This window comes from Ursus americanus, chromosome 13 (assembly GCF_024610735.1).
Source record: "Ursus americanus isolate L20-20 chromosome 13, mUrsAme1.1.p, whole genome shotgun sequence".
Taxonomy (NCBI): Eukaryota; Metazoa; Chordata; class Mammalia; order Carnivora; family Ursidae; genus Ursus; species Ursus americanus.
Window position 1 is genome coordinate 41,822,713 of NC_142139.1, and position 17,326 is coordinate 41,840,038.

General features: G+C 41.3%; 1 protein-coding gene across 4 annotated transcripts in view; it reads left to right on the forward strand.

Annotated features, from left to right (window-relative positions):
• TMEM131L (transmembrane 131 like) overlaps positions 1-17,326 on the forward strand; it is a 155,557-nt gene that overhangs the window by 90,116 nt on the left and 48,115 nt on the right. For all 4 annotated transcript variants that reach the window (XM_045798786.2, XM_045798787.2, XM_045798788.2 and 1 more), the window contains 3 exons: positions 15,131-15,208; positions 15,418-15,571; positions 16,964-17,022. In XM_045798786.2, coding sequence (XP_045654742.2) covers positions 15,131-15,208; positions 15,418-15,571; positions 16,964-17,022 — 291 coding nt within the window. The remainder of the gene's footprint in view (positions 1-15,130; positions 15,209-15,417; positions 15,572-16,963; positions 17,023-17,326) is intronic.

Sequence of the window (17,326 nt, forward strand, 5' to 3'; positions counted from 1 at the left end):
ATCAGCTAGCTGTATTGAGTTTTTCAGATACAGGGGGTTGTCACTGCTCTTTCCTCACACTTCCTTAACATTGCTTCCTGAGGTAGCTGCTAGAACTGCTCTGCAATCAGAGCACCTGAGCTCATGTACCCTTGCAGCTTACTGCACATACCTCATGTGAATATACTGTGGCAGCAGCTGGTGTTCTTCTCCTGAAACTATTAAAAGATTCAGATAGCAGGGGCAGCTGGGTGGCTCAGTGGGTTAAGTGTCCGACCCTTGATTTCAGCTCAGGTCTCATGGTGCTGAGTTCAAGCCCCACATTAGGCTCCACGCTGGACATGGAGCGTACAAATAAAGAAGTAGGCAAGTAAGTAAGTAAATAAATAAATACGATTCAGATAGCTGTGACAAAAGTCAGGTTTAAGTAATGCTCAGAAATTATGGATTTATTGTAGGGATACAAGCAGGATGAAAAATTAATTATTGTATGAGATCAAAAAGCCAATATAAACCTCTGTCTGTGTTTTTCCGAGCCTGGGGTATTTCCACTGAGCCACACTGCCTTTTGTTGGAAGCATTAAATGAGCGTCTGTAAAGCATCAAGTACGGAGGAGCTTAACCTCCAGAGTATAACTTTATTAAAGCACTCTGAAAAGGGCATTATTTGGTATTTTATCCTCCTTTACTAAAAGAGCATATATTTAGGACAAGTGGTCAAACAGATTATAGTCCATTTTATTTGATTTTCTCTCTACTAGTAGGGGAAAAACAGTGTTCACATGTGTAATGTCATATAGATCATAACTGTTTCTGCCCTTTTTTTTTTTTTTTTGAAGATTTATTTATTTTAGAGAGGGTGAGACAGTGCAGTGGGAAGAGGCAGAGGGGGAGAGACAGAGAGAGAGAATCCACAAGCAGACTCCATGCAGAGTGCAGAGCCCAATGTGGGGCTCGATCTCACGACTCTGAGATCATGACCTGAGCTGAAACCAAGAATTGGACACTTAACCAACTGTGCCACCTGGGCACCCCTGCTTCTGCCCTTTTAATATAAATATCCTAGGTTTAAGATACAGTTTGTTTCTTGGAATAACAAAGAATGTGTCTATCTCATGGAATAAACTAGGGTGTCAGTGGACAATTGTGATCTCATTTTTTTGCAGTATGGGCTCATTTTGGTCCTTTTGTTTATGTCTTTTACCCGTTGGTATCTGACTTCTGCATTTTTCCTGCTCAGTTGAATCAGTGAAATGGCTCACTCTCTTCTTTTGGAAACAGAAGTGTGTGTGTGTGATTCATCTTCTATCTAGATTCTTGCTGGCCCTGTGTGTTGTGTGGCCGCTGAGTTCGGTGGGGAGGAGGGTATAGGTTTCTGTCTGTCTGCTGCACATTTGATTACATCAGGCCCCTGCTCTTAGGAAGAAAGTAGGGGAACATGCGGACTTGAGATTGCTTTTTACTTTTTAAACCTTTTCATCTGGCCCTTTTTCATTTGTTTTGCCTTTTATGAAGTGAGGGTTCCTAGCGGATGAGAAGTCACTATTAGAATGGGTCCGAGTGAGAGTTTGAGGTTCCTCCACTTTTGTTGTAGTCTTGTCATTTTTTGGCCCTTGGCTTATTCTAGTCATTCTCTGCTGCAATCCATGTGTCACACTGCTGCTCTGACGTCCTCCAGAACACCGCCGCTCACTGCTTCCCCAGTTTCCGTACTAGCTGGGTCCCGGAGCTTGGTGTAGGAGGCTCTTGGACCTGCTCCAGCTTCCTCTCTGGCCTCAGATGTCCCACCCCTCTCTTCTCCACTCTGGCCTCCAAAACCACTCGCTGTCAGAACAGGCCATCCCTTCTTACATACTGCCTTACTTTCATAAGCTTTCACCCCCCTCTAACTCTCACGATCCTTCTCATTCCATCCTTTGAGACCCAGTTCAGCTATCATCTCTGCAGCTTTCCCAGGGTCCCAGGTGAGTCCATGCTCTGGGCCCCCTGGCACTTGGTTCAGGTCCCTGCTCGAACATTTGGGGTCCTGTGTCGTCTCCCTCCTGTGCTCTGCCATGAAGCTGTCTCGGACAGGGCCTGTTTCCTTTTCATTTTTATAATCTCAACATCACTTTAGTGTTTAGTACACTGAGGGCCCCTGGACTTTTTAATAGATAGGTGAGTCAGTGGGCATCTGAGTTGACATCCCCAAATAGCTTATCTACCTATTGTTCTATGTAAGATTTGTATGACCTCACCTTTTCACATCAGCCACGTTGACCTTCACTAGATTTACTACCAGGGCAGGTGGTAATATTCTTATTTTAGAAATTGTAGATGAGACTCGGAGTTTAAGTTACTTGGTGGAGGCTGAGAGCAGAGCTGGGAGCGGTAGTGCAGCTCAGTCTGCTGTCAGATTTTCTCCATATATAGAAAGTGTCGTGATGACTTTCATATCTTTTGATTTAGAAATTCATGGTCCACAAAGAACAAATAGCAAATAAAATGTGTTGGGTTTTTTTGGTCACATTTTTATAATGGCACTAAAACAATAGAAACAGCTTAAAGCCTCAGCAGTAGGAAAGGGATTTAATGAATTTGATTACATCAGTATGGTAGACTATTAAGTAGTTCTTCCAAGTTATAATTATGATGCTTAATCTGACAAGTGAATAGTAGAATATAAGCTAGACTATACTTGATGATTGTAACTGTAAAATGTATGGTGGGATGCAATATACAAAATACAGTTGTATTAGGCTTGTGAAAAGTGAAAGTTTTTATTTTTGAAGTTTTTTACAGTGCTATTTTGGTTCTAAACCATTGAGACTTGAGGAGTGTTTCAGTGGTTTATTTGGGCATAATTCAAACAATATTTGAAACTGGCATTGTCTCAGAGTCTGGCATAGAGTCTCACTGTCGCAATAGGCTTGTCTCAGAGACTTACAAGAATTTAAGTTACTGTTAATTAGTATCATTGTAAAATAATGTTTATTGTTAAAAAATAAAATGATAAGTCAAAGCGGACAACCCAGAGAAGTGTTGAAGTGAGAGGAAAGCCCATGACACACAGTCTCACCAAGTAAAGGTGTGTCTGTGTGTCCTAACATGGTATCATATTACCAAATTATCAAAAAGTGAGATCGTGGTTATAAACAATTACAATGTAATCATAAGATAACGTGGCAAACCAGAGGAGTGAAAAATTAGACATAAGTCCCAAGACTAGGGTCACACTTGGCAGCGAGAACCAGGACTAACACTTTGTCATCTGCTCTCAGTGTATTTTCTATGTGTGCCTGCATATGATGAGGGTTCCCCTCCCCCACCACAGTCTAGCGTGGCTGGATGGTGTGAAGGAGAGATTCTCTCTGGGTGAGCTGTGTGATATCTAATGCACTTCAGACCAGGAGTTCCTAACCTTTTCAGATTGGCACAGCCCTTGCTTTTGGAGTGGTGATGTCAGGCCCTTGTGCCTGCCTGCCCGGGACAGGTGTCAGGCAAGGGCTGCCTGGAGCCCTGTGCCTGCCAGGCTGGGGGAAGGTGCTCCGGGTTGCTTTCCTGCTTCTTGCCTCCTGAGGTGCTGATCCCTGTCAATTTAGGGTGGCGATCTGAAAGGGAAGCTGTAAAATCCGTATAGGGAGGGAACCAAGGAAAGTTTCTTCAATCGCAGTTCAACAGAAGAGAAAGGGGGCACATTTCTCACTAACAGATAAGCTGCAAGAGTCTGGTCTAGGATTTGGAGATGGAAGATAGAGAACGGGGAAAGTTCTTTGACCTCTCTAGCTGTCCTATTTTCTTGATGGGCTTCCGTAATTAATTAAATGAAAGAAACAGATTTTCTGAATGTGATAGCTGAGAATTCCTACAAATCCGTGTGTAATCAATAATGTATTTAATACCGTTTCTGTGCATGATAAAAGTTTTTGTTTTTGTTTTTTTTTTACACATAAAAATGATAGTGTCAGACTCTGGAAAGTATTACTGTGTGTTAGGTAAAGATATGTGCCATTACCTAATTTTTTCGGCATACCTGCCTCTCTGAATATGGCTTTTATTTTTTAATTTGTTTTTATTTTTTGAAAAAAGAATCTTCATAAGTGATATGTGCATTTTTAAGTTAATACTGGACATTAAGAGAAGGACAAAGGCTACTAGTATATCAATAATGAATACAGTGCTATAGAAAATAGTACATATAGGAAGCAGAGGGAGGAACATTTGCATGAATGAATATGGCTTTTAAAAGAAAGGAATTGAAAAAAAGCAAAGAAATTGCTTAATTTTCTCTTTTTCATCTCATTCCAATGAGGATGATTCAAGGGGATGGGACCGTGGGAAGTGGAGAAAAGGGGGCTGGTGAGTGGAAGGAAGAAAAGAAGCATGGGAAAGACTGGAGAGACAAATGGCCTAGATGTGTGGGGGTGGGTGTCTCTTCCTTCTGTTCAACAGAGCAGGGAGTCCATCCCGTTCCCCGCCCCCCCCCCCATCTTTCTTCCCCCTGTTGCTTCTCTAAAATCTCTGTTCTCTTGGCAGGAGAGAACAGTGTTCTTGGAGAGCAGTTTCCTGGTCCATCCTTTAACTCAGTGCTTACCTTGTTTCTTTTCTGCCTCCCATGAGAATTGACTAGCTCTTTATGGAAAAGCCCAAGAGGGCTTTTATATATTTACTGTATAGTAAATACAGTATGCAAAAGCTTTTGTTTTTAAATGTGTATTTTCCTTTTGCCAAGATTATAAGCTCCTCAAGAGCAGGAATCCTGTCTTAGCCAGTATTTGTTTTCTTATTACCCAGCATAGTCTGGCCATATAACATGCGGTAAATAAATGCTTGATAATTGAATAAATGATCTTCAAAGGAAGAAACTATAATCTCAACTATTTATGAACTTATGAGACATGAATCTTTTTTAACTTCTTTCAAACATTCATTCGTTAGAATATTCTAGAAAATTTTATTGGGGTATTTGAAGATGCCCAATAAATAACGCCTGTATTCCTGGCCAAGTTCTAAACTAGTGGACATATAAGAAATAGGAGTTAGGGGTGGTGCCTGAGTGGCTCAGTAAGTTTTGTCTGACTTTTGATTTCAGCTCAGGTCTTGATCTCAGGGTCGTGAGTTCAAGCCCCGCATTGGGCTCCGTGCCTGGTGTGGATAATACTTAAAAAACAAAAAAAAACAATGAGGAGTCAGGGAACGAAAATGCCACCGTCATATTGCTGATAAGCCACATTCTTGTGTATCAGCTGAGGTCAGAGAGCTGGTTACTAACTGTCTGTCCCCTGGGGTAGATCATGGGATGGCCCGTCAGAAGGGGGGTTTGAGTCTGAAGGACAGACACCCTTCTTGAGAGTAGAGAGGAAAGAAACCAGCTGCTCCGTGAGCCCCTACCCTTCTCCACCCTGTCTACAGCACAGTATCATGGTCTGTTACCCTCTGTCAGGCAACCGCCTCTATCTCCAAGGGGAGAGGAAGACTTGTGGGGCAAAAGGACAGGTGAATTTAGGGAAAGAGAGTCCTTTCCTTGTAACACTCCTCAGTTTTTGTACCTGTGACGCATTGGGCTTACCTGTTATCAAGATCGGGTTCCTCCTTCCTCTGGCAAGGAGATCAGCAGATTCCTGGCAACCATGCTCCCCCTGTCCTTAGTTTGTTCCTCCTCCCACTGGAACCAAACCCCCAATTCTTTGATCCTTCTCAGACTGTTGGGGAGCATTGTTGAGTTTGTCCCTAGAAGGCTCTGAGATAGATTAGAATAGTTCATTAATAATCTGTTCCAAAGGCACACTGCAGTCAAGGTTGAAAGTTCATGTCCTCATCTGTTTCCCATTCCGAATTCTTTTCAAGTATGATATCCAATACAACTGATCAGAGTTTTTGCAGTGGGATCAAATAACAGAGTTAAGATACTCCAATAAAAAAAATACCAGCCATGTAAATGTGCCCCATCATAGATATATATATATAGTGTCGTGAATAAGAAGGTGAATTCTAAAACCACACCACCTGGGTAAAAATCTCGGTTACCTCTGAGTGACCTTGGCCAACTTACCTAACTTCTTTGTGTCTCAGTTTATCTATAAAATAAATAATCATAGCACTACTTCGTAGCATTGCTGTAGCTGTTGACTAAATTCATGCTTGTAAAGTGCTTAGAACTAGTACCTGGCACCTAACTAAAACGTATTCATCACTTAAAAAAATTTTTTTTTGACTATAAACCTCCTATTGTGAAACTCTTGGAGAATTTTTAAATTCAGAGATTCAGTCCTCTGGCAAGATGTGAAAGTTCAAGGCTATAGTCCCATATCAAATTATCTTGGTTTGTGAGTTAACATTAAAAGAATTTGAAGCCCTCCCCAGTTTCTTATTTTTTTGGTCTTAGCCCGAGAGGTTGTCCATGCCTGTGTGAGCTGGGGAGCCTTCAGCAGCTACGGCTTGGGGCTCGCTCTCGCGAGAATGCGTGAGGCTTCCCCAAGTTACATTGGCTTAATATAAAGCCACTCGGGGTACCTGGCTGGCTCAGTCGGTAGAGAATGAAACTCTTATTCTTGGGGTTGTGAGTTCGAGGCCCACGTTGGGTGTAGAGATTACTTAAAAAAAAATCTTAAAAAGTATCAAATTTCTTTTGATTCTCACTTGAGTCTAGAATCTTAAGACACACAAGAATATCAGATATCAGCCTTTATCCACTAGATTTGGAAAACATGCTTCCCATCCCAGCCCTCAAGGGACTAATCCTAGGCAGAATTATTTCCAGCACTTGATTTTTGCCAAAAAAGAGGGATGGAGGATGGAGAGCATGCTTCACCTTGGTTTTGGCTTTAGTTTATGCCAGTTGTTTTGATTCTAAGACCTTTGCAGTTAAATTCAGCGGGGAGAGATTGCCTATCAGGAGGCTGCCTTGGGACCTCGGGGGGCTTGGGGAAGCACCCCTTGAACAGACCAGCTCCTCTCAGGAGGTAGCCCCTGAGGCGCTCTGGTCTTCCCTCCGAGGGAGCACTTGGCAATGGTGGCCGCCTGTCATGGGTGTGTCTTTGTTCTCTTTCCTGCAACAGAGCCCTTATTTCTGGCATGTCTGTGCTGAATGGTGTGGACACCGTGTTGAGGCTGGAGCGGCTGCAGTGCCTGGGCAGGGGCACTGGGATCTGTGCACACCCTGGTTTCCATGGCTCCCTGTGGTAGACTCACTTAGCCTTCTGGAACCTACTTCTTAGAGAAGGCTTTTCCCTTTTAGCCCGCCTGTTTCAAGTGAAGCATTGTTCTCAGCAGATTCTTGGAGGGGAGCTGCTGTTGACATTTGGGAAGCTTAGGGCCTGGTGGGGATAGCACGTTGGCCGTGAGCCACTCACTGTTCCCTTCAGGTTGTGAGTGTGCCCTTCTTTCTCTGCAGTTGTGGGCTATGCCTCCAGGATGTGCTTGGCTTCTCCTGGCCCCTCTTCCTCCCAGAACGGCTCAGTTGAGTGTCTAGCCATTTAACCAGATTCTTTTGTTGGTCTTTTTCTTTCTCTAACACCTGTAAAGCTGCTACTGTTTTTGGGAATTGGTTCAGTCCTTTTTTTCTTTTCTTATTCTTTTTGATGGGGATCTTATATATATATATATTCCCCCTTCTAGATGTTCCTCTAGATATTTTCTTGTGAGTTCTCCTAAAGGAAAAGAGATTAAAATCAATAAGTTCTGGGTCTGCTGAAAGCATCTGTTGTTCAAACAAATCTTCTCTTCCCTGTGTTGAGTCTTCCACAGGAGATGCTTTCCTATCATACCAACATCTAAATCGGGCCTGGGGTCAGTCTGTCTCCAGAGTCTTGCCCGGTTCCCCTTTAATGGGTTTCCGCTTCTTGCTGTGCCTTCTCTTAGACTGAGTCCTGCTTCTATAAACTTCTCAAACATGTTCCCCCAGGGCACGGGGAGTAACTGTGTCTCTACCTTACATGCTCGGAACATTCTGCTCTGATCTGCCTGTCCCCTGCACCCCTGAACCTGTCCAGGTCTTAGGTAGTAGTCCTGGGGATAGGTGTCTCAATCCTCAGTGGCTGTGGATTCTGTACCTGGCTTTAGAAGTGTGTTTCTCCATAACTCCTGTAATGGAAGCCTGGTTCCTTCGGAGGGAACAATTCCTGTCTGCAGAGGTCTCGCTTTTCTTCTTTTATTCCATTTTTTTAAAGCTCCAGGGAGCACAAAGATCTGTCTCCCTCATTTCAGTTAGCTACCAGGCTATCTCCATCTCTCTGTTTGTCTGTTGAGCTGGACCTTTGAGGTCTTGTTTTCTCATTCAAGTTTTGTCTAGTTCTCTAAGAGGTTAGTCTTTCTGTTAAGGGGAGCCCTCTCTTCCTCCTGCTTCGTCAGTCTGTCTTTTTTGTTCTGTTTTCAGTTCATCTTGCTCTGAGAGGAAGACTAAACCATGTTTCCCTAACCTTCTAACACCTCTGATGTCCAGGGTGAACTGGATTGTTCCAAGGACAGACCTTAGTGTTTGTTTTCTTTCTGCATGCAGTAATTCCGTCGAATTGCTTCTCTGCCTCAACCCGAGCTGAGAGCGTATCTTCTATCTTACAGGCTTCTTGCTGCTTTATCTGCAGAATCTGCCATCTCTCTGGGTATCTGTCATTTTGGATCTTGAGCATCTAAAGCAGCGGTTAGCATTTAGATGATTAATAAACCTAGAGCTAGTGAGTTGGGGAGGAACTTCTGAGTCTGTGGACCAGCCCACATGAATTTAAGCTAGACTCTTTCATAGTTCCAGCTCTCCGCCATGAAGATAATGCATAAAAAAGGAACAGAATTCAGAGCAACCTGTCTGTACTGTCTGCATGGAACTGGACCCAAGAGTTTCTTCGAGATCTGACTATAAAAGCAGATGGTCCAGCTCCGGAAGCTCTCTCTATTGTGAGGGGAGCCTTGACCAGGACATCTTTTCCTTTTCCTTTTTCCTTCTCCCCTTTCCTTTCCTTTTCTAGTGGGGAAGCATATACACCATAAGCTACCGTTTTAAGTGTGCAGTTGAGTGGCATGAAGTACATTCACACTGTCATGCAATCATTACCACCATCCATTCTAGAACTTTCTCATCTTCCCCAACTGAAACTTCTACCCACTACGTAACAACACCCCATTAACCTCTCCTCTCAGTCTCCCATGACCATTATTCTGTTTTCTGTCTCTATGAATTTGACTATTCTGGGGCCCCCTCATATAAGTGGAATCACAGAATATTTGTCCTTTTGTGTCTGGTGTATTTTACTCTGTTATAATGTTTTCAGGGTCCATCCGTGTTGTAGTATATGTGTCAGAACTTCCTTCTCTTTTAGGACCGAATAACATTCCATTGTATGAATACACCATGTTTTGTTTATTCATTCGATCATGGATGGATTTCGGGTTGTTTGTACTTTTGACTACTGTGTATAATGCTGCTATGGATTTGGGTGTACAAATATCTGTTCGAATCCCTCCTATCACTTTTGGGTATATACCTAGAAGTAGAATTACTGGATCATTCAGTAATTCCATGTATGATATTTTTTGAGGAACCACCATACTGTTTCCCACCACATCAGCCTTTCTTCCATAGCCATGGTTGATTTTTTGCTGTGGTTATGCCTGTTTAGGTAAAAGCTATGCCCACATTGCTCAAGGTCAAGCTACCACCGCCTGCGTCACAAATCCTGAACTTTTGCCGAGCCTGGGCCCAGGGTCAAGGCCTGAGCCAGGCCTTCAGGACCCACTTGCCATTTGCTTAAGGCCCAGCAGCATCCAGTTGTCTAAAAATAGCTGCTTGCCTTTGGATAAAGCCACCATATGCTACATGACCTACCAAGGTGAAAATCCCACAAGGCTCTCCTGAACTGCCCGCCCAGCTTGTAACAGTTAAAAGCCAGCTCCCCGAGTGCCAAAGCCAGAGTGTTGCACAATATAAGCCACTGTCGCTTGGTCCAACGAAAAGTCACGTGTCTAAGTGTTAACTTGTTCTCTACATTGCTTTTTGTCTGTCTTTCAGGGTTTCTGGCACAATTCAGGAGGGTGGAAGGTTGTGGGCAACAAATGGCTCTTCTCTCTTTTTGTGGGTTCTGAACCAAATGTGAAACAAGACAGAAAGAATTTGAAGTGTTTAAGAAACAACAACAATAACAACAACCCTCTTCTCTTAGAAACCAAAGGAGTGTGGAAGAGGAGTTTCCTATCTTACAACTTTGATGTAGGAAAAATGCTTCCCCAAAGCATTTAAGTTATTTGTTAAGTGCATTAATTGTGAATGAACAACTAAAAACAATAACACCCCCTTCGGAAGGTCTACTCTGTGTCCTGCGTATCTCATTTAGGACTCATAATGTGGCTGTGAACTCACTAATTCTGTTTTATCGAAGAGGAAACTGAGTCTTAGGCAGGGTAGGGGGTGGCCCTAAGGTTTTGTGGCTGGGGTTTCATCTTGAATTAATGGCAAAGCCTTTTCTAAAAAAGATGTGAATAAGAGAAAATGCAATACATGTGCTTTAAACCCTCTTCCCTTAAAACAGAAAAATGAATTTCAGCCATTTCCTGGGTTTTTACAGATATTGTAGCGAGGGGTCTGGCAACGTAGGTGAATTTTGTTTCGGTGGTTAAGTATCTGAGGATTAGCAGGGCAGTGGTTATGGGGAGGGCTGAAGCCCAGTTGCTGTTGAAGGGTGAAAGCAACCCCACAGTGCTGACTAATAACTCCGCTGAGCCCGTCTGTTGTGCAGGAAACACTAAATTAGGAGTTTGGTTATAGAGCATGGCTGTTGTGTGGAAGGGACCCAAGAAAGTGCCTGTTTTATGCAAACTCATTTGCTGTATAGACCCTATTGTCCCTAGCACAGTATGTGTGGGCCACTGTCTGGAATGGTCTCATGGCTTATACAAAATCTGGGTTCCTACTGACACACGTGCTGGCATTAAGACATTTACCTGGAAAAGAACCTTTAAAAGTTAGCATCCAAAATTGTGGAAGGGGAGAAAAGTAAGACCTAATATTAGAATTTATCTATAATTGTTTTATATATTCCTTAAATATTCCTTAAATGCAAGGTTTCTCTGGTGGTCATTACTGCAGATGCCCTAATTTCAAGGCTCTTGATCATTCTGTCTGGATCAATATATTACAGAGTCTCATATACTTTTGTTAGGATATTGGTTTATTCTTGTTAGTGGAAGTCCTCTAAGATGGTAGGACTTGAAGTCAGTCATTTCCTTTCCTCTTTACTTGAACACTATCCCCCCAAATCACACTCTGCCCAGGCCTGCTGCACAAAGACCAGTTTCTTAGCAAGAAGAGAACTAGGTGATTTCTTCTCTCTTAGATCCAGTTAACTAGAGTCATAACACAAAACCATGGGAATATAAGCCGTTACAAAAGGGGGTTTTTAACGCTGCCGTTTTTCTGGACGATTGCATTATCTCCTGGTAGCGTTTTCTAATACGTGTTTCCATGGCGAAGAACTTTCCAGCTTTTAAATTAAGGAGAAGTAGACTTGGTCTGTTCTGATTTACTTAGAAAAAAGTACTGACTTGTGTTAAAAGACGTGCTATTTTTTATTCTGGTTTCCACTAGCTAAACTTAGGACCTTTGATAAGTCATTTAACCCCACCAAACCACATTTCCCCCCAGCTTCTACAAGGGAATAATACCATATACTTCATGTGGAAACCACCAAGAAATTATTTTATTTTCTAGCTGTAAAATTTACGAACTAATTTGTTAAAGTGGTTTGGGGGGTTTGAAAAGTAGAGAAGTAGGTTTCCGTTTTCCTTTTATATCCTGCCCAGGCACACTCTTGGATGAGGGGATGTCCCACCGTCGTAACAAACGTGCTCAGCTGGGGCCCTTTCAGAGAGAATTTAATCCGTGTGTGTGTGTGTGTGTGTGTGTGTGTGTGTGTGTGTGTGGTTGCCCCATGTTTTGGTTATAGTTCACTTTCTTAAGTCAAGATCACAATAGTTTTGTTCTTTTGATAAGGACATGAACGTTCAGATTGCTCTTTGAGAAAAATTGGCCTGCTTCAGGGACGGTTTGGAGGTGCTGGGACTCCCCCTTGTGGGACTCTGAAATGTTCTACAACAAATGAAACAATATAGTTTATTTTTGTTATGCTTCCAGAGAGGAATTTTACTTAAAATGGTAAATTATAAATTCATCTAGAAACTTACCAAGAATGACAAAATACTGGGCTTTATATTACATCAAATCACTGTGCAAATTGGATTGTTTAATTGTGTTCAAAAATCACAATTTTGAACTTATAACATTTCAACATTTAAAGAAATATTTCAGGTAAGAGAATTACCTTGTGAGGTTAAGGCCTATAGTTGAATTGCTGTAAATTTTCAAAAATCATAACTGTTATAAATCCGTATGTTGAAAATGTGTTGATATGGGTTTTTCTTTAAACTTTTTTTTTTTAAGTTTTAGGTTAGAAGTACAGGTCAAGTGACAGGTTTTGGTATATTCTTTTTTTTTTTTTTTTTTTTAATAGCCATTGTTTGTTATTTTTAGTTTCTTGCCGGTTTCAAGCTTGCCTTTTTCAAGCAAGAATCTATGGTGTGTGCTCGCTTCTCTTCACTCACTAATTGCATATTGCATTAAGTGGTAGGCATTGTGGTAAAAGCATCAAACAAGGGGCTTACAGTCTTCTGGGGGAAGACAGACCTTGAGCAGGTTGTTATATTATAATGAGGAATGTTAAGGAAGGTCAGGGAAATGTGCTGTGGGTGTAAGTAATGGGCAGTTACCCCAGCTGTCAGGGAAAACCAAGGTGAAGGGGATGTTTAAGCTGGACACGAAGGTTTAGCTAGATAGAGGATTTGGGGTTGTGAATTCACAGCAGAAGAATACATACAGTCAGAGCAGAGCAGAAAGTAGACCAGTGAGGCTGGAGCATAAATAAGGAGGTAGAGACTGGACAGATGCCTGAGTTTTGAAGCTGTAGTGAAGGATGTGGTCTTTGAATGGTTTTGAGCAGATACTGGTGTCACCTGATTTGCATATTTGTAAACTCTTGTTGCAAGGTGGAGACTGGAATGGAGAGGGCAGAGGTGGACACGGTGTGGGGGGAGAGAAGGGGGAATAGCCTCTCTCCCCCTCCTCCTCCCTCCCACGAGGACAAGCATCCCTCAACTTTTCTGTAAAGTCCTAAAGAGTAAATTTTGGCTTTGCAGGCCATGTGATCTCCGTGGTTTAAGTACTCATCTCTGTAGTTGTAGCATGAAAGTAGCCATAGACAATACACAAAGGAATGAACATAGCTGGGTTCCAATAAAACATTATTTAAGAACACAGGCAGTGGGCTGGATTTGGCTCATGGGCATAGTTTGCTGACCTCTGATCTCCAGGATATTAGGAAGGAAGAGAAGTGAATGGATTCAAAGGTACTAAGGAGATGGGGTCAGTATAACTTGGTTATGGGTTTGTTTGAGAAGGGTAATTGAGGAGGTGGGGTGGAGTGAAGTTGGTTTGCAGGTTTCTCTCATGAATAACTATATGAATAATGGCGCCAGGACGACACGCACAGCAAGGGTAGCTGTCTGGGTGAGTGTGAGCACTCAGGAGGCTGCCCGCCCATCAGCTGGACATGGGTATGTGGAGAGGTCTGAGCTGGAGACAGAAGTGTAGGCAGCTTCAGTGTCTCTTCCCTAGAGAGAGAGAGTGAAGAGGGCAAAAGACAGAATAACTCTATCTTGAGAGGAGAGGGGGAAGAGCCACAAAGGAGGAGCCAAAGAGGAAGGAGGAGAGCCAAGAGAAGCACAAAGGGATAATGGGGTTAAATTGGCAGAAGAGTTGGGCAAAACGAAAAGTGTCTATTGGATTGGGGTATAAGGAGGTCATTTATAACTTTGGTTAAAGCAATTTCAGAGAGTAGTGGGCTTTTCTAAAAAAAAAAAATTTTTTTTTAATGTCTTTGATGGTGGGACTCCTTAACAGAAAGATAAATTCAGAAATCTAGTTCTTAGTTCTTCCTTAAGATTTTAGGTTCAGTTTACAAATGGTATTGTTCTGTTTAAGTCTGGCAGATCTAGCAATTACTTTTTAAAAGAGTTTTTGGTTAATATTTGGTCCCATTTACAAGCTTGATTAAACTTCTAAACAATCTTTACTGCATTTTAAAATGCATTGTATTTTATTCCAATTTTGGTACTTTAATTGCTGAATGACAATAGCAGTAGTTAAAAATGTTTTTAACGTAATGTACTTAGGTAATTCTTAAATCTAACAAATTAAACACCACTGTGGTGCAGTTCTACTCAATACTAAGTCTTCCTGGAGTGGATAAATGCTTACCCACAATTAAGTCAGCCAAGGGTTTGGGGAATGCCTTCTTACCGTACTGAGATTTCCTGGTGTCCTGACTGTGGCTGCCAAGTCGAGTGCCTTTTTTAATTTTATAATCACTATGCCAGACACATCAAACTGAACAAAAAAGGAACTCCCCCAGCTTAGGTTGTTTGGGTTTACATGCCTCCCTACCTGACTTCCCTGCGCCTTCACTGTAGGCAGCCCCCATCCTCCCCCCCCCAAATGGCTGTGTTCCTGGATTGGGGTTTGCGTTTCCTCCTCTTAACGATATGCCAGTTATCAGCCCATGTGGCTGTTAAGATCTTTGAACTTGACGAAATCCTGCATTCTCTTCATTTACTTTGGTCTCTTCCATCCATAGCTCTTTCACATATTAAAAATGATAATGATGGCCGGTGGAATTTTAGACCTCTCTGAGTGTTTTGTCACCACTTCTAACGTCATTCTACTAATGGAGGGCAGACATAAGAACAGTTAATTAGCTATTACTAGGTGAACCTACTTTGAAATGAAAGACTCCTGTGTTGAAACAGACTGTTCAAAAAGTATAAGAAATGCCAAACTACAGTGTTCCTGTGTATATTTAGAACATATTTATCTCCTTACTGCCATAATAGGAATTTTCATGTTGCCCAAGGGAGAGCTTATGATTTCCGTTAGAATGTAAGCTCACTGACAGATCTTCCCGTCTTACTCATGTTTATTTCCAGCTACTAGAACCCAGCATTTAGCAGATACTCAAGTATGTATTACATGAATGAATGAATGAATGTCCTGAATAAATGATAGATCATTTCCTTCGAATACAAGATGAACTTCTTGCCTCTTCTAAGTATTTTCCCCCCTTTTTCCTTCTTTTAGGCAGAAACCACTAATACTAGCCTCTTGCAAGTGCAGCTGGAATGCAGTTTACATAATAAAGTGTGTCAGCAATTAAAGGTAAAATAAAAGATTCAGTGTTTTTATCCTTCCTTTCCAGCCTCTTGGCTTGGAAATCAAAAATAAAATGACACATTCTGCTTTCAGAAATATACATGCCCTTGCCATACATAGTGCTTGTCTTTTTCTAAGATTTGCAGTCACAAAGTTGGCATGATTTTTTTTTTTTTTTTGAGCTTTTCCCTTTTTTTCCATCCCTCCAATCTCAGAGTTGTTATATGGAATCTGACGATGTTTTGCGGCTACAAATGAGCATAATTGTAACCATGGAAAACTCCTCAAAAGAATTTGAAGAAAACACACAAGATTTGTTAGATCATCTTTCTATTATTTATGTAGCTACAGATAAATCTGAGACCTCAGGTAAGGTGGAATGTTTTAAAATGTTTATTATGATATATTTGATTAACCTGCATCATCATTCTTACAGCATTGACTTGTGATTGTATCATTGCAATGCAAAGACAAAGAGCCTTTACTTTCATTATGAAGAGATTGAAACAGTAACTGGTTCTCAATCTGTAGTCGCTAGTTAAGGCTGTATTATTTTGGAGTAAATTAAGTGGCAACCATGAACCATTCTGAGTTTCCTTGGGAATAATTTTTCTTGGCATTCTGGAGATAGTAAACAAGTTAAATGGGCACAACAATCTAATATAAACATTCACAGAGTATTTTAAGTCTTGTGTCCCTTGTTCCATTGTTACTGATTTGCAGAAGCTCAGTTAAATCATGTTTTGTACTTTTAATAGTTGATTGGGTGCTGGCTCTTCCTGGATGCCTGGCAAGTTAGGGTAGCGTGAATTTTAGTGTTCATTTCTATGAATTTTGTCTTTGAAAATGTGTGCCCCGTGTACCAGAAACTACCTGGTGCATCAGTTTAAGTTTCTAAGAACTTTGGTAGGCAACATATATTCTGTGGTCCGTGACATTTATAATGTAGGGTTTGCTATTATCCATTGGTTAGCAAGACTGTTCTGGTATATATGTATGTATGCGTATGTATATGGTATATATATATACACATATAAGTACATATATTATATATGTACTTGCACGTATGCCTCATATCATATTCATTTCATATTCATATCATATTCATATCATTCATATTCAGAGAAAGAATTGGTAACAAAGTATAATTTTATTTGGGAGTCTTAATTGTTGGTGAAGCATCATTGACTTTCCATTCCCCAGAATTGGTTATAGTAGTAATGGTTCAGCAGGAGAGCTGCCCTGTCCTTGGGTTCATAGTTTTGGTGATTCTCAGAAAGGCCAAGTAGACAACAACGTAGAGAACACCCCTGTCCCATGGGGAGCACTTTTGGTGCAGGTTAAAAGGAAGGCTCTGCTTTGAGATCCCAGGGTTCTGTTTTTCCTCAAATAGGATCATCTAAATAAGGAAATGAGGGGCTGTGTAATCAACAGGAGGACATAGCTTTTTTAAAGCTGTCCAGTGGGTTTGCTTCGGCCGGAGGAGTTACAGTAGGACCCTAAACTCAGAACTTCTCCCCTGCTAGCTCATCATCATTTAGAAATCCTATATTGGTAGGTCAGTCTTTTTTGTATGGGTCTTTTTTCTTATGACTTAGAAGAATACCCAACAGAAAATAGCTCCCAGTTTCAATTGTAGTGTAGAAAAATGAGTCACATTTTGTATAGAAATGTGTAATATGGTATTTTAACTACTATATTAAGGTGTGAGAAGGAGATGGCCCTTTGTTTTAATCTCATTGTTCTGATTCTTTTGGACAGATGATTCGGCAGTAAATATGTATATATTACATTCAGGAGACAGCCTTATTTGGATACAGGTAATTGTAAATGCTTACATAAAGTAAATTTTAAACTGACAAGTGTGTGTTTAATTGCAGAACATGAGGATTTTTCAGGAACAGATACAGAAACACTTGTCTCATTCTTTCGCATTAATTTACGCCCATTTTCCCTTGCTTGAACCCATATTAGGGTGAAGGTTGTCAGCACCCCTTCACTGCTATAGACACATGCTGAGCAGTTGCTTGTATGCCAGTCTGAGCCACTTAGTTCTGTTAGCAGAGTTGATTCAAATTGGATAAATACTCACCCAGCTGAGCATAGTAATATGGATTTTTTTTT